This window comes from Phalaenopsis equestris, unplaced genomic scaffold (assembly GCF_001263595.1).
Source record: "Phalaenopsis equestris unplaced genomic scaffold, ASM126359v1 Scaffold000002, whole genome shotgun sequence".
NCBI lineage: Eukaryota > Viridiplantae > Streptophyta > Magnoliopsida > Asparagales > Orchidaceae > Phalaenopsis > Phalaenopsis equestris.
Window position 1 is genome coordinate 51,571,058 of NW_018164444.1, and position 15,470 is coordinate 51,586,527.

A 15,470-nucleotide genomic window follows, 5' to 3' on the forward strand; every position below is an offset into this window, starting at 1 on the left:
CGGTCGATCTACCTCGCGGGGCCCCGCCGCCAGCCGATCTCCTCCCTAACATCGGCAGGCGCGACGGCGACCGTGTGGTGGAGAAGAACACTTACAGTGCGTTTGCGGGTACTGGGTTGGAAGAGACGCTGATGGAGCTGAAAGTGGAGGAGGTGATCGTGACGGGGGTGATGACGAATCTCTGCTGTGAGACGACGGCGAGGGAGGCGTTCGTTAAAGGGTTTAGGGTTTTTTTTTCCACCGACGCCACAGGAACCTCGAATAGGGATTTGCACGAGGCTACCCTGAAGAATATGGCCTATGGATTCGCGTATCTGGTGGATTGCTCGAGGCTTAAGGCCGCGTTTTCGCCCAAGAGCTGATTGCTGAACCAGGTCAATTTTCTTATGTGTTGAAATAATGCTTATTTTAGGCTTTCTAAAATGAAATCACGGAGAAGGGTTTCGGGTGTGCGAACTCTTCTAAGATGCGACAGCAGGATTTGGAGGATGAAAATATACTCTATTTGAATGTTTATTCCGTAACAAAATGGGTCTTGGGATATGAGATCGGATATAAAAAGATTAGCTCTTACCGATTGAATTGGGCAGAATTTGCTTATTTTTCTTCGTTCGTTTGTGTTGTTAAAGTTTCTGTAGCCACCTAAACTTTTGATCTTTGTTAAGTATAACTTTCTATCTCGCTTAATCTTTTAGCGATTTGTCAAACAGTTAATTACGGATTGGATAGTTACACCATAAAATTCATCAAACATTTTCTTCGTTAAAAAAAAAACAACATTTCTGTATAATTTGGGAGATTCTTAGATCAGTTTGTGACTTTGTCTAACCAGTTTTCGCTAATCCTTGGCAACATTGTTTGGTCGCAGCTGTTACACATTGATATGTTGATATGCAAATGTTGATTTGCTAAAGAAGATTAAAAGCATGTTCATATTTAGGCTCATTTGACATTTTATAAGATCATCCCATCCTGAATTTGTTTGTGCACGGGCTGGGGAAATGCAGTATGAAGTCTTCCCAATGTCCAAATCTGGTACTATTAATGAGAAAGGTAGATCATGCTAAACCTAGAAATAGTAGATTTTAAATTTTGAATTTTGAATTTTTCTTTTTCGGTGAAGTTTTTTAGAATGCCAAATTTAGAGCATTACAAGAACTGGTTTGTTGATGGACTTTCTCACGTTTTATAGTCTTTAATGTTTCTCATGGTTGGGAGGTCGTTATCAGTTATATTAGCAATTTATTTTTGTGTTCTTACTCGCTTTGTTCAGTTGGTAAAGGAGGACCATTTAAGAGGTATGGATCTCATGGTTGTGAATTTATAAATGTTCGACTTAGCAGCTTGAAAAAGTCTTCCTTTGAGGGGGGAATAGACTCGTCTAAATGAGCTATTGTATATTGCTGTGCAGAACATACAAACAACGCTTTGTGTGATGTAGTATATTACTCTTCTATGACCTTTCAAATACATGCTTGCTTTTTCAGTCCATGTTAACCCTACAGTTGTTTCATAATATTTGATTATTTACCTATCCAGTACTGGAATTGTTCTTTCTTTATCATGTTTGTATGATGATATGTGATTTACCTTTAGTATAAATGTGAAGTTGTTATCCTTTTAGGAGTCATTATGCACTTAAATATTTTGTTGCATTCTTTTAGAAATTGTTTAGCTTTACATATTTTTTTGTTGGAACTTTTTGATTTATCAATGCTATGAGTTGCTAATTATTGTTGGCCCATAAGTTTAACTTTCACATGTGTTTCAATTTAAAGCTTATATCAATTGATAAAGCTTGGCAAATCTTTTTGACCTTTCCTAGGTAAATTTTGGTCCAATGCACTGTGGCTAAATTGATTTTTAATCCAAACACCTACATAAGAGGGCAAAGTATTTAGACTTCAAGTTTTGGTATTTCTCCACCATCGATTTTTTCACCTATCCTATGTTGAACTAAACTTACATTCCTTAACAACTTCTTCATCCCCTGAGAGCTCTCTAATATCAACTATCATTTACGTTTGAATTTTTTTTTAAACACCTTCAAGTATCACGCACCATTAGCCCCATCAACAACATAATGCCTATATAGAAGTGGCAAACTATGGTCAAGGCCCACCAAGATCCATGGGAAATATAAACCACTTGAATCACTCAATCCAAATGAAATCCTTATGTTTCATACAACTTGTTGGAAAACATGAATGAAAGATATTTCAAAGTTGAGCTTTAATGGTTCAAAATCAATTTCCAACAAAAAACTTAAGACCATGAAAAGACCCTTTGACTTAGTATTTTCATATTAATATCAAAATCAATAGTTTCACATGCCTCAAGGCTTTATAATATGTTCTTAGGCTAGCATTTTTATTAGTCAGTGAACATGTTTCTTTCCTGTGATTCTTAAACCAAGCTGTTGTAATGAAAAAATTAGATTCAAATGTTATGTTTTAATTCTCTTTTACTTGGGAAGGCATTTGGTGATTATTTTCGATTGTTTTCTGTTTCAGAAAACTTTATGCCAATCTTTTGAATTGTTTCAGAAATTTGTGATAAAAAACTTCACACACATGCGCGCGCGCACACACACACCTTTTACCATTCCGACTAAGGAAAAGATTAAATCATTTTGGCTGAGAATCAAATGTTCAGTTCTTTTTAATTTTATCAACTACACTCTCATCAAATTTCAAGGAGATCCACTTCTCCTCCTGGCTTGGGCTACTCTAGACTTATGGTCCACATTGACGACGCAACTAATGGTTTTATGACTAAGAAGATCATACCAAACTGTTAAGTCATTGAGGGAAAAGGTCCCATCAGTGAGGGGAATTTGTTGCTCAAATTGCTCAAACATTTGAGAAAGTGATGTGAAAGTTTTTTCATTTTCCATGTTGACAAGGTCACTGTAGTAGGAGATCGGTTAATGCCTATTGGTTTGCTATAAGATCTGGATATTTAGCTCCTACTGTGCAAGCTATTGTACCTACAAAGGTGTCGCGTATGACACCCGTGCCTTATATACCTTCATTTCTAATAATAACAAAAAATTTTTTTTAGTTATTTTTATTCTTTTATGAACAAAAATAGGATGTATATTTCATATTTTGATAGGGAGGGTCCCAAGGTCTACCCTCGTCAGTACTATTTATTTTATTTTAAAAATAAATACGTTCGAAAAAACGAATAGTCTTATTTTGACCTAGTGATAGTGGGTTAGAAAGACTTCTATTGGCACACTTTCCGATATCTTGACTTTGATCAAAGAGGTGGCAAAGATGGTATTAGAAGAAGTTTCGTCTCTTGTTGATCCTGTTTCAAACCCACCCTAAGTTGGTTTTAAGGTAGACATTATGACAAATACCGAAGGTGATTTTCTTTTGACTCCTCTGATTTATTAGAGGGTTTTATTGATGATGATGACCTCCTTAGGGAGGAATTTTATGATAATGGGTTTGCCACTCACTCTATTATAGTGGCGACCACTAAGACTGGTAGACTTGCTAATGAGCAGTCCTCTCAAGAGCTCGATCATGCACAACCCTTTGAGTCCACCAAAGCTTGGGATGCTGCTCCGATTGAGCAGAGAGTGAAAGATAAGGATGAATATATTGCTCAGCTTCAAAGCCAAATATTTCAGATGATGGCCAACATAAATGCTCTTTCTGCTCTAGTAGCAGTGTTGCGGGCTGACTCAGCATAGTCAGTTGTGGTGTCCCCGACCATGCAGGCTGATGATCACCCAACCATGTCGGTTATTCCTCCTACTATCATACCTATCCCAATGCATGTCTCTATGATAGATGCTACTTCACCTTTATTCTTTGTGTTTGATCCTTTTTCACAGTTTTTGGTAGATGTTAAGATCAATGTTGCCTTGACTGCTCAACAGGTGAAACTTATAAGAAAGGGGAGACCATATCCTAAAGAATACGAGAGTGTCTTATATTCTAAGTGATTCTTTCCCCCTCAATTTAAACAATTCAATGGTGCTAGGAATGCCCAACAACATATTGGATAATATCGAGCATTGTGTTGCAACTTTGGGAATTAAGATTCTATGCTCCTTCGATTATTTGTCATTAGGTTGGCTAGATTTGGATTTGAATGGTTTTTTGTTGAACTTATCAAGACATTCATTGAACTGGAAGATGCTTTGTGAAGAGATTCATAGGTGCACATCACCAAATCACCATGAGTAATTTAATGCTGGCAAAACAGAAGTCAAGTGAGTCCTTGATATATTTCATGCTTCGTGGGAGAATTGTGAGCTTGATGTGCTGGCCTCAGCTCTAAGAGCATCATGCCAACAATTACATTTATTTTACTTACTCAAAATTCCCTATAATGTACCTTAGTGTTAAACTACATAAGGGGAGGCCCTCCAATCAATTTGACGAGGTGAATAGAAAAATTTAAGCTCACATACATTGTTGCTCTAACACTTTTCTATCTTATGGAGGAAAAATCACACTTCTTTTGAGATTGCTAAATTCAATTCCACTTTATACTTTACAATTGATGAGAATGGATAAGGCTATTTAATTGAAGTTGGAAAGTATGTTCGACAAATTCTTGAGGTCGGGAGAGAACAAACAAATTCATTGGACCAGTTGGAAGAAAATTTGTAAATTAGAAGAGGCTTGTAGTCTGGGTTTTAGGGATCTTAATAACTTGGCCAACATTAACCTGATAAAGCTATTAGCCAGATTCAAGAATGGAAACTCAGTTTGGGCTAACTATATGTGCTCTACACCTAGCGCCACAATGCCACCCCTTGCCGCCACTGTGTCGTGGTTTATTTGAGATTTTCAACTCTGGTAGATGTGTAGCCAATGTACCACACTTTACATAGTGTAGCAAACATAGATTTACGTGTTGATTAGTCGAGTTCATTTACGTCGATCAAGTCTATATTATTTGTTGCACATTCGTGTCACATTTGCTTTCCATGTGTTCTGCATGTTCATGTTACATGCTATTTTCATAAAATCAACCTCTAGCATATGTATTTCAGAGCTAGCCTATAAACATTTTGTTCACATCATTTTTGACTTATTTTGAAGTCATTTCCAAGTAAAACGGCTTAGGATCCATGACATTGTCATTCGGGACATTTAAGCTCGAATCCCTCTAATTTAGGTTTTAGCATCACAATGCCTTTATTTAGAGCTGCAACACTATAGCGGTTTAGTTCAACGTCGTAGTGGTTGTGGCACAACGACATTGTAATTTTCTCATGACTGTATGTTCCAGGGCTTTCGATAGCTCCCTAGCGCCATGGTCTAGCATAACAGCGCTATCAACAATGATTGTCGATCTCTCAGAGCCACGAAGCCAAGTGGCAGCACCAAGTGCTAAAACCTAAGCGCCACACTTCGCAACAAAATCAACTCTTTCTGTCTTGCGAGTGTTAGCTGATTTAACGAATGTCATAATAGTTATTGACATGACATTCGCCATGTCAGTGACGCCGCTGTGCCCTTTTTAAAGGACAATCTCTATCTGACGTGTGTCAACCGGTTGCAATACGACTACCATCTTCTCGGTTAACTTGGCACCATCCAAATAAATGGAGTTGCCATGTAATATTGCTGGAGTTACAGTGCTTGTACTAAAAGATATTTCTTCTTTGACACATGCTAATAGGTAATGAGATAGTTGATGTCATGTTGGCTAACAAGGAGCTAATACGTCAGTAACATCGCTCTATTAGTGTCATGACATTTTGATAAATGAGAAAATTTGTACCTGTTATGATGTTGTGTGAAAGTTTTTTGATCGTCTAACGTGGTACTTGTTATGTCATCAGCACCGTAACATTGAGAGCTAGCACCGCGGTGTCATAATCTAACATTGTGGTGTCATACCAACTTTTTTACTTACAAAAAAACTACCCAAAACCAACCCAAACTTTTGAATTTCTGTGGATGAACCTCTCTTAAAATCCTTTTAGGTGATTTGAGAGCTCCCAATCTGTGTGAGGCATCCACCTTCTTGTCTCCACGGTCTCCTCCCATTCTGGAGATCTTTTCATCACCATTGACATTGGATCATCCTTGGAGTTGCATTAGTCTTGTGGAGCTAGCAGAGTGAGGAGGTGAAATCTCATAAAACCTGATCCATTTTTCTCTTTTAGAGTCCTTAGGATGATGTTTGAAATCTTGATTAGGCTTTTGTTAGAGAAGACCTCTAGCTTAAGAGCCTTCCAATTTTCCCCTCAATTTGTCGAGTGAAGGAGCATTTTAGCTCCTCTATCTTTATCCCAACACCACGATATTGTACTCATGACGTTATACCAAATTTTGAGGGCAGTGCTTCAACGCCAACTTCGAGTGCTATGACATTGTGCCCTTGTTCCAATAGCACTACAATATTGTTATTGTAATAACTTGTCCTGATTGACTTAGAGCGACGAGGTTGCTTATGAGCAGCGTGGCACCAAGCATAGAGCACATTGGTGGAAAGCCGCGACGCGACATTTTTAGCATAAAGACCCCATAAGACAGAGTCTACTTGGCTTAGAGTCGGGACACTAATAAAAACATCACAACCTGGTCTAAAGCCATAATGTTGCCTATCAACGGCTCTATCCTAGAACTTAGAGTATGTTTTGCCTAAAGTCGCAATGTTGATTCCAATGTCGAAGTCCTAGGGCATACACTCGATTAGTCGAAGGGCCGTGGGGCCCAAAACCAACCTTTGACAATTTGCATGATTTTGAGATGATTTGATGATCCATATGCTTAAATATGACGTTCGAGTGATTGAGAGTGACCCGACTGCTATTTTCTTACTTATTTATTGTTTTAGATAGGGGAGAGGTCTTGTGAGTGTGTATTTTGTGTGAGAGTTTGGGAGAAAAGTGAAGGAGAGTAAAGTTCCTGTACTTGGGAGATCAAATCAAAGTGAGCCTTCATTGTAAGAGGAAAGATTGTGGTGGAACAAAGGAGATACTTATTGGGTTTGATTTTTCTTCTTTGTGAACACTTTTTCATTTTGATTTCAATGAAATTTATTTTGTTTTCTTCATACATGTTTAGGAACTAAGTTCTTTGTGCATCTTTGATTTGATAATTTGATTAATAAACTTCTCTCACATGATTTTCATATTAAATGTGATGGTTTTATTGCATGTTGGTGTGTTATCTTTTTAATCTTAATTTACTTTTAATCTAGTCAGTTGAAATGTTAAAACCCCTTGTGTTCCAGAGCTATTAACGATGGGCTAGAAGAACAAGATAATACTCGAACACGTAGTGGAATAGAAATATTGCATTTAAGATATTGCAATCGTAGAGGGGACTTGAGGATTCATGGGAGACTTTGCAGGGATAAGGAAATCTTAATTATAATATGAGAATCAAACATTTCACATGTATAGAAATGGAGTCATGAATAATTGTCTCTGATTGTCAACATTAGGTAAGGGAAATTCATTGAAAGAAGATGAGGATTCACATGATTCATTCAAAGAAGCATACCTCTCATCTAGAAAACCCAAAACTTTGTTAGATTAGCTTTTAGAATATTTAGGAGTATAGAAGAATCAGGAAAACCATCTTTTCAAATTAGATCTAGGATTAATTAATTAGAAATTTGTCTTTATTGAAAGTTAACTAAGGTCGATACATAGACTCATAATTCATACTTAAGCGATACATATTCTTGCATGTTGACACGTGCTTCATCACATCAATATCAAATTTTTGGAGTCGTTGCCAGGAAATGACATTAAAATTTTAATTTATGAAAATTTTTGTTGAAAAATTTGAAGTTTAGGTTTGAAAACTGTAGTGTTTTTGTGTTTTCAATTTTCTATGTTGGTATTTATAGTGTTAAAAATCTCAAAATACTATGACATTTGTGTTAGTTATTTTTTGCATGTATATTTGATTAGTTGTGTTTTGAGTAATTTGTGTAAAATTATTTATCTTATTTGTTAGTTTTGGGTCATTAGTTAATCTTATGTTGCACATGTATGACTGGATCTGTTGAACTTTTACCATTTGACCATGAAATAGAATAAATCTCAAAAAAAGTAATAGAACTCACCAAACTTAAATAGACTCATGAGAAATGACAAACCCTTGGAAAGAAAACATTCAACTTAGAACACTTGGAAACTTTTCCAACACTTCTGTAGAAGAAATTCACTGGAGTATTATTAACCCTACCGTAGAAGCCAATACCTTTGAACTCAAACTTATCATAATTTAAATGATCCAGAATAATCAATTTAGAAGTTCACTCACTAAAGACCCAAATTTACACTTAACCAGTTTTCTAGAGTTATGTGCAACCTTTATGTATAATTATGTCTCTAGAGATGTTGTTGGACTTAGATTATTTCTTTTTTTCTTAGAGACAAGATTAAGATGTGACTCAATTCGTTAACACTAGGGCCTATAAATACTTATAATGACCTCGCATAGGAATTTCTAGTCAAATATTTCTCTTCTTCCAAAATGGCAAAACTTAAAAATAACATGACATCTTTTGCACAATTGAATAGTGAAACCATTTATAAAGCCTGAGGTACCATGCCCTACTAGATTGGCTAATCATTCAAACTTTTTATAACCGTCTGTTAGGATCTTTGATGCCAATTCCAGATGTTATAACAAAGGGGTCTTTAACATCTAAACCATTTGAGAAGGACTATGCACTTATAAAGGAGATGAATATCAATAATTTTTAATAGCCTTTCGAGATAGTGAATTCTACGAGAGTAATCAACATTCATGAATAAGATGTTCTATTAATTTTGACTGCTCAGGTAACTGTAATTTCAAAAAAAATTTGACAATCTAGGCTAACATTCTACTCTAGGATCACTAGGAATTATAGAGAATTCTTATGAACAATTACTAGATTCTAGTGTTATATCTGTGGATTTCTTAAATGCTATAAACACAGACTCAACAACCGCTATTCTAATAATTATAACTCATGATGAATGATTCACCCAAATTTCAATTAGAATAAAAATTAAAATTTATGAAATCAACCATGAGATAAAAACTAACCAAATTCATTAGGAAATTGGAACAATTAAGAAAATAATCTCAACCTAAGACCTACTTACTGACTTGAATTCACTTCTAATTTGTAATTTAACAAGTTATGTTATAGATGACAAATTAATTACAAAGTCAAGCTATAGCTATAAGAGATATTGAAAATTAATTTGGGCATATATCAAATTCTTAGAGTAATAAATCCCAAGGGACAATACTAGTAGCACTAAAGTGAATTTGAAAGAAAAAAGGAGCGGTGTAAGGTCATTAGACTTAGGAGTTGAAAAGAATTTGAAGAGTCTAGAATAGAAGAGCCTAGAGTAGAGCAACATGAGTCTAAGCTTGAGAGAGCTATTAAAAAACCTTCAAAAGACTTAAAAAAAAAAACTTTTATCTTCTTGGAAAGAATATGAGAGACATCCACCTCATTTTTCTTAGTGGCTTCAAAAATAAAAGTTAGACCAATAATTCACCTAATTTATTTTTGGAGGTGTTCAAAAAGTTTACAATTAATATCCTTTTTGCATAAGCTCTAGAATAAATGTCTTGTTATGTTAAATTAATGAAGTACATCCTAAATATGAAACAAAAACTAGGCGATTTTGAGACTGTGACCTTAACAGAGGAGTGTATTATTACCCTACAAAAGAAACTTCTTGAAGACACAAGGTTTTGGGTAGTTTCACCATTCTTTATGCCATAGAAGAGAAATTCTTTGGTAAAGTTATATGTGATTTATGTGCTAGCATCAACCTCATGTTTTTGTTTATCCTTAAGAGATTAGGACTGGAAGGGGTCAAACCTACCACTGTAACCCTCAATTAGCCGATCATTCTCTTACCTATCTTAGAGGGCTTATAGAAGATGTGCTTGTTAAGGTAGATAAATTCATCTTCCTTACTGATTTTATTATCTTAGATATGAAGGAAGATAACGAGATCCCTATTATCCTAGGTATACATTTTCTAGCCACATGAAGGGCCATGATTGATGTTCAGAAAGGGGGAGATTACTATTAGAGTCAATGATCAAGAATTAACTTTTAATGTGTTAAAATTAAGTTAAGTTTCTCCATGACCGTAATGATGATACTTGTTTTAGGTTTGATGTGTGGATAGATTGATTTGGAGCCAATTTATATATGTTATGGAGTTTGACCCAGTAAAGCTAGACTTGACTGGAGATAATTGTGGAAACCCTAAGAAAAAAATTGCTCTATTATTAGAGGCAATCCCTAGAGTGATTAGGGATAGAGTTGAGATTTTGGACACCACAAAAAATGTTATGTCTGTAGTAACTTTTATACTTGAGGATCCTGAACTGAACTTAAGGTTCTCCCTGAGCACTTAGATTATATGCATTTTTAGGAGAATCTTCAACTTTGTCTTTTCTTATTTTAGTTGATTTGATTGAATTGTAAGAGGCAAAGTTAAGGAGCGTTTTGAGAATTTTTTGGGAAACATTTGGGTTTAGTATAACCAATATAAAAAGAATTAGCTGTAACAAAGCGGAAGAGACATGGAACAGAGTGGTGAAGACTTGGGGCAAAGAAGCGCACAAGAGACTGATGCCTAGGCGCCAGGCACTAGACACTTGGGCGCTTAGGCACTAGTCTTTGTCCTGAAACCCGAGAAAGTCATTGGGCGCCAAGGCATTACCTTACTGGCGCCTAGGCGCCCATACATGACTTGGCAGACAGAGAGACTGGGCGTCAGCCCCTTGGCGCCTTGGCGCCATCAATTGCCTGAGGCGGTTTTCAGCAGTTCATGTAGAAGGCGTGAGGAGTTATTTAGATGATTGGAGGGCTTAATTGGGAGGAGTTTTTCAAGCCTTTAATTGGGAGGAGTTTTTCAAGCCTTTTGAAGGGGGATACTAGAGGAAAGAAGAGATGGTGGTAAGTTGGTTATAAGAAAGAGTAGAGAGAGTATTTGTGTGGGATTTGGAGAGGATTTGAGTTGTATTGTGAGAAGAGTATTCAGGAGAGCAACAAGGGATTAGGGGATCTTTGGGGGAGCATTCTTAGAGCTTTGTAAAGGAGATAAATCTAAGTATTTTGTATTTTTTCTTATTATAGTTTTGTAAACAAAAGTGTTTAGTAAATTTTCTTGTTTTCAATGACACTTTGTGGTGTGTTCTTCATGCTTTCTGAGTAGTTCTCTATTACTTTTCCTCGTGATGATTAGTAGGATGTGGCAAAATGTTTAAAATAATTTTTAAGTTTTTAATGTGATTAGTAACCTTTGATTCTTCATTTACTTTTCATTCTAGCTAAGTGAATTGTTAAAATATGTTGTGATCCATAATGACTCGGGAGAGCTTTAGTAGAACAACGAGGTTATTCACATTGATCTATAGGGTATGGTGCAAGCATTTTGTAGGGAGATGCAAATGTTAGGGAAATAGTCTTTGATGGGTTTAAGTTGGGATTTAAGGAATTAAAGCCAATTTAATCATGCATTCGGGAGAGGGAAAAGAAGATAGTTGCTCCTATTTGTTACTAGTTACATTCACAACTGACACTTTATATTTTCTACACTCCACTTATATCACTGCAAGAGAAATTAACTTTATAACTTGATAATCGTTAACCCAAATAGAATAAGTAAAACTTTTTGTAGGATTTAACCTTTAAAACTGATTGCAATACTGTAGTAGTAGTTTGTAGAGCTTTACCCTAATCTAAATTCCAGGCTAAGAACTAAATTTAGTAGGCTAGAACTTCTCTTAAGTTTAATTCCCTCATTTTAAGTGGGATTGATATTCCAAACTCAAAACCTAATATTACTAATATAACACGTACACTTGCATGAGATCCCAAAGTTTGAGTGCACCTGAAACTAGGGTATCAAGTTTTTGACTCCGTTGCTGGGGAACGACAGTGTAGTTTTAGAAGAATTTTAGTTGAACAATTTAGTCCTAGACTTAATAATTTGTATTGTTAGTTTTTGTGTGTAATTGTATGTTTGTTTGAAAAAAAAAATTCTAAAAATATTTTTGTGTGTTCAACTTGTGTGTGACCTACTAGTTGATTCTTTAGTCAATAAATGCATAGTTTCAAACTTACAGGACTTGAACCATACGATTCAGAACTAGAGAGAATTATTAGGAGAATTAGAAAACTGAAAAGACTTCACAAACTTGTAGAAGAAATGACGAACAATCAAAAAATCAATTTTGATACCGCGAAACCAATTAATGATCATCATAATACACATTGACCATTAAGGGATTACGTTAATCCTACTGTAGATGAAATTCACTTAAGTATTCAAACCCCTACCGTTGAAGCTAACACATTTGAACTTAAGTCCACTATTATCCAAATGACACAGAACAACCAATTCAGGAGAATCCCGTTTGAAGATCCTAACTTACACTTAAGTTTCTTAGAACTTTGCGCTACATCTTGCTATAATGCGTGTCAAATGACATTACTAGGCTTATGCTTTTTCTTTTTTTCTTAAGGGATAATGCTAAAATGCAGTTAAATTCATTAGCACCCGGATCAATAGGATATGTGGTGACTTAACCCAAACATTTCTAGCTAAGTACTCCCCTCCTTAAAAAATAGCTAGACTTAGAAATGATATTATTTCATTTTGCCAGTATGAAGGTGAGTCGATTTATTAGGCTCGAGAATGATTTAAGGAGCCTCTTAGGAAGTGCCCCTATCATGTACTGCCCGATTGACTGATTATTCAAACTTTTTACAATGGTTTAGTAAGATTCTTTAGATTTATTATTGATGTTGTTTTGGTGGTTCGCTCATGTCAAAGCTATTTGATGAGGCGTATTCTCTGATTAAGGAGATATCCACTAACAATTTTTAATGGTTTTCTGAGAGAGTAAATCCTACGAAGATGGCTAGTGTACATGACACATGTGCTTTCAATTCGAACTTCTCATTTAGCAACAATATCTAGGAAACTAGACTAATTTAGAATGAACCAACCTCAAGGACCTTCAATAACTAAGGAAAACTCATTTGAACTATTGGTTGATGCTAATACTTCATCATTTGAGACCCTATATGCGATTAGAAATTGACCTAACAATAATTATTCCAATTTCTATAATCCAGGTTGGAAGAACCATTGTAACTTTAACTGAAACAACGATTAAAGTGCAGGAAACCAATAATGAGGAAGTAATCAAGGAAATCCTTTAGAAGATTAGAATAATCAGGGTAGTACCAACTATTGACCTACTTATCCTCCATGATTTAACTCTAACCCACAATTCAAGGAGAAGTAAGCTGTCTTGAGAGGAAGCTGTATTCTAGAAGGAGAATCAACTACAAAGTCAAAGTGCGACATCAAAGAACAGAGAAAACCAGTTGGGACAAATTGTTAACTCACTTAGTAATTAACCTCAAAGAACTCTTCCTAGCAACACTAGCTTAACCCTAAGGAGAAGAGTTGTGAGCATGTGAAAGCTGTCCAATTAAGGAGTGTAAGAGAATTGAAGGATATAGTTCGGAAAAATGTTGAAATTAAAAAGGAGGTTGTAGAACCTAAAAGACCTTTGAAAGATATTTTCAAAGACATAGAAAAACCAGTCTCACAAACTAAGATTAACTTAGAAAGACCACTACCATCATTTCCTCAAAGACTTCAGAAGCAAAAATTGGACCAACAATTTTCTAGATTCTTGGACGTATTTAAAAAATTAATGATTAACATTCCTTTTACTGAGGCGTCAAAATAAATTCTTAGTTATGTAAAGTTCATGAAAAAGATTCTTAAAAAGAAGATGAAGTTTGGAGATTATGAGACTGTAACACTTAGTGAGGAGTGCAGTGTTATCATATAGAATAAACATCCTCAGAAGTTTAAGAATCCTGGAAGCTTTACTATCCCTTGTACAATTGCAGAGAAAAATGTTATGTGATCGTGGAGCCAGTATAAACTTTATGTCATTGTCTATTTTCAAAAGGTTAGGATTAGGAGAGGTATGTCCTACTACGATGACCCTTCAACTAGCTGGTCAATCAATCACTTATCTAAGGGGTTCATAGAAGATGTCCTCGTAAAGACAGATAAATTTATCTTCACTGATGATTTTATTATTTTAGATATGGAGGAGGATAATGAAGTTCTCATTATATTTGGTAGACCTTTTCTAGCTACTGGACGGGCCATGATAGATGTGCAAAAATGTGAATTAACTATGAGGGTAAATGATCAGGAGATTACGTTTAATGTATTAAAATCTATTAAGTATCATGCTAAAGGAAATGAAGAAGCATGTTTTCAGATGAATTTAATTGATTATTTATGTAGTAGCCATTTTTGAGAGAGCTGTGAAGTCAAAAAAGTAGAGTCAGAATTAAATGAGGAAAACTCTGTAGACTCTGTAGATGAATTCGCTCTCTTGGTAGAAGAGAATTCAAAAATTGTTCGGGAGAGGTTTGAGATTCTAGATACAATAGAAAATTGTAAACCTCTTATTCCTTCTATCGAGGAACCCCCTGAACTTGAGAAGGTGCTTCCCAAAAATCTAAAGTATTTTTGTTTGGGGAAGTCATTTACATTATCAGTTTTCATATCCTCAGATTTGACTCATTTAAGATGAGAAATTAATGGATATTCCGAGGAATTATAAAAAAGCTTTCAAATGGATCTTAGCAGATATAAAGGGAATCAATCCTCTATATGTATGCATAGGATCCTGATAGAAGATAATCATAAACCCCAGGTAGATCTTCAAAGGAGATTAAACTCTATTATTAAAGAAATTGTTAAAAAAGAAATATTGAAGTGGCTTGATGTAAGTATTATCTATCTTATATCAGAGAATGTCTGGGTTAGCTCTATTCATTGTGTATCAAAGAAATATGGAGTGATAGTTGTAGCAAATGAACAAAATGAATTAATTCCTACTCGATATGTCACTGGGTGGCGTATATATATCGATTATAAGAAATTAAATTCAATTTTTAGGAAATGTTAGTTTCCTTTACCCTCTCTAGATCAGATGTTGGTAGGGCTGGCAAAACGGCTCGTTCTTCCCAAACAGCTCGTGTTCGACTCGTTAAGAAGCTCGTGTTCGGCTCGTTAATTTCGTTCGATAAGTTAACGAGTTGAACACGATCAAAGATGTGTTCGTTCGTGTTTGGCTCGTTTTGGCTCGAAATACTACTCATCAAGTTTTTATATATATATATATATATATAAGTAGTATTTTAAAAAAATCTAATTGACTACAAGGCTACAAAGATTTATAATCCATTAAAATATTGATTAAGAAAATAGAATAAAAATTCTTAAATTAGATTCAAATGATGTTTTAATATAAATAATAATTTTTAAATCTTGCTCAAACCATTATCGTTTTATGACTACGTTCTACATGATTAGGGTTGTTAAAAGGACTCTTTGTTATTGAACAGCTCGTGTTCGGCTCGTTAAGCAAACGAGCCGAACACAAACACACTTTTTGAGCTCG

General features: G+C 35.2%; 1 protein-coding gene across 5 annotated transcripts in view; it reads left to right on the top strand.

Moving 5' to 3' along the window:
* LOC110020891 (nicotinamidase 2-like) overlaps positions 1 to 15,470 on the top strand; it is a 19,719-nt gene that overhangs the window by 608 nt on the left and 3,641 nt on the right. For all 5 annotated transcript variants that reach the window (XR_002293581.1, XR_002293583.1, XR_002293580.1 and 2 more), the window contains exon 2: positions 59 to 374. Coding sequence is in view for 1 of the 5 variants with exons in the window: in XM_020719171.1 (XP_020574830.1) it covers positions 59 to 362 (304 nt within the window). In the remaining 4 variants the exon portion in view is untranslated. The remainder of the gene's footprint in view (positions 1 to 58; positions 375 to 15,470) is intronic.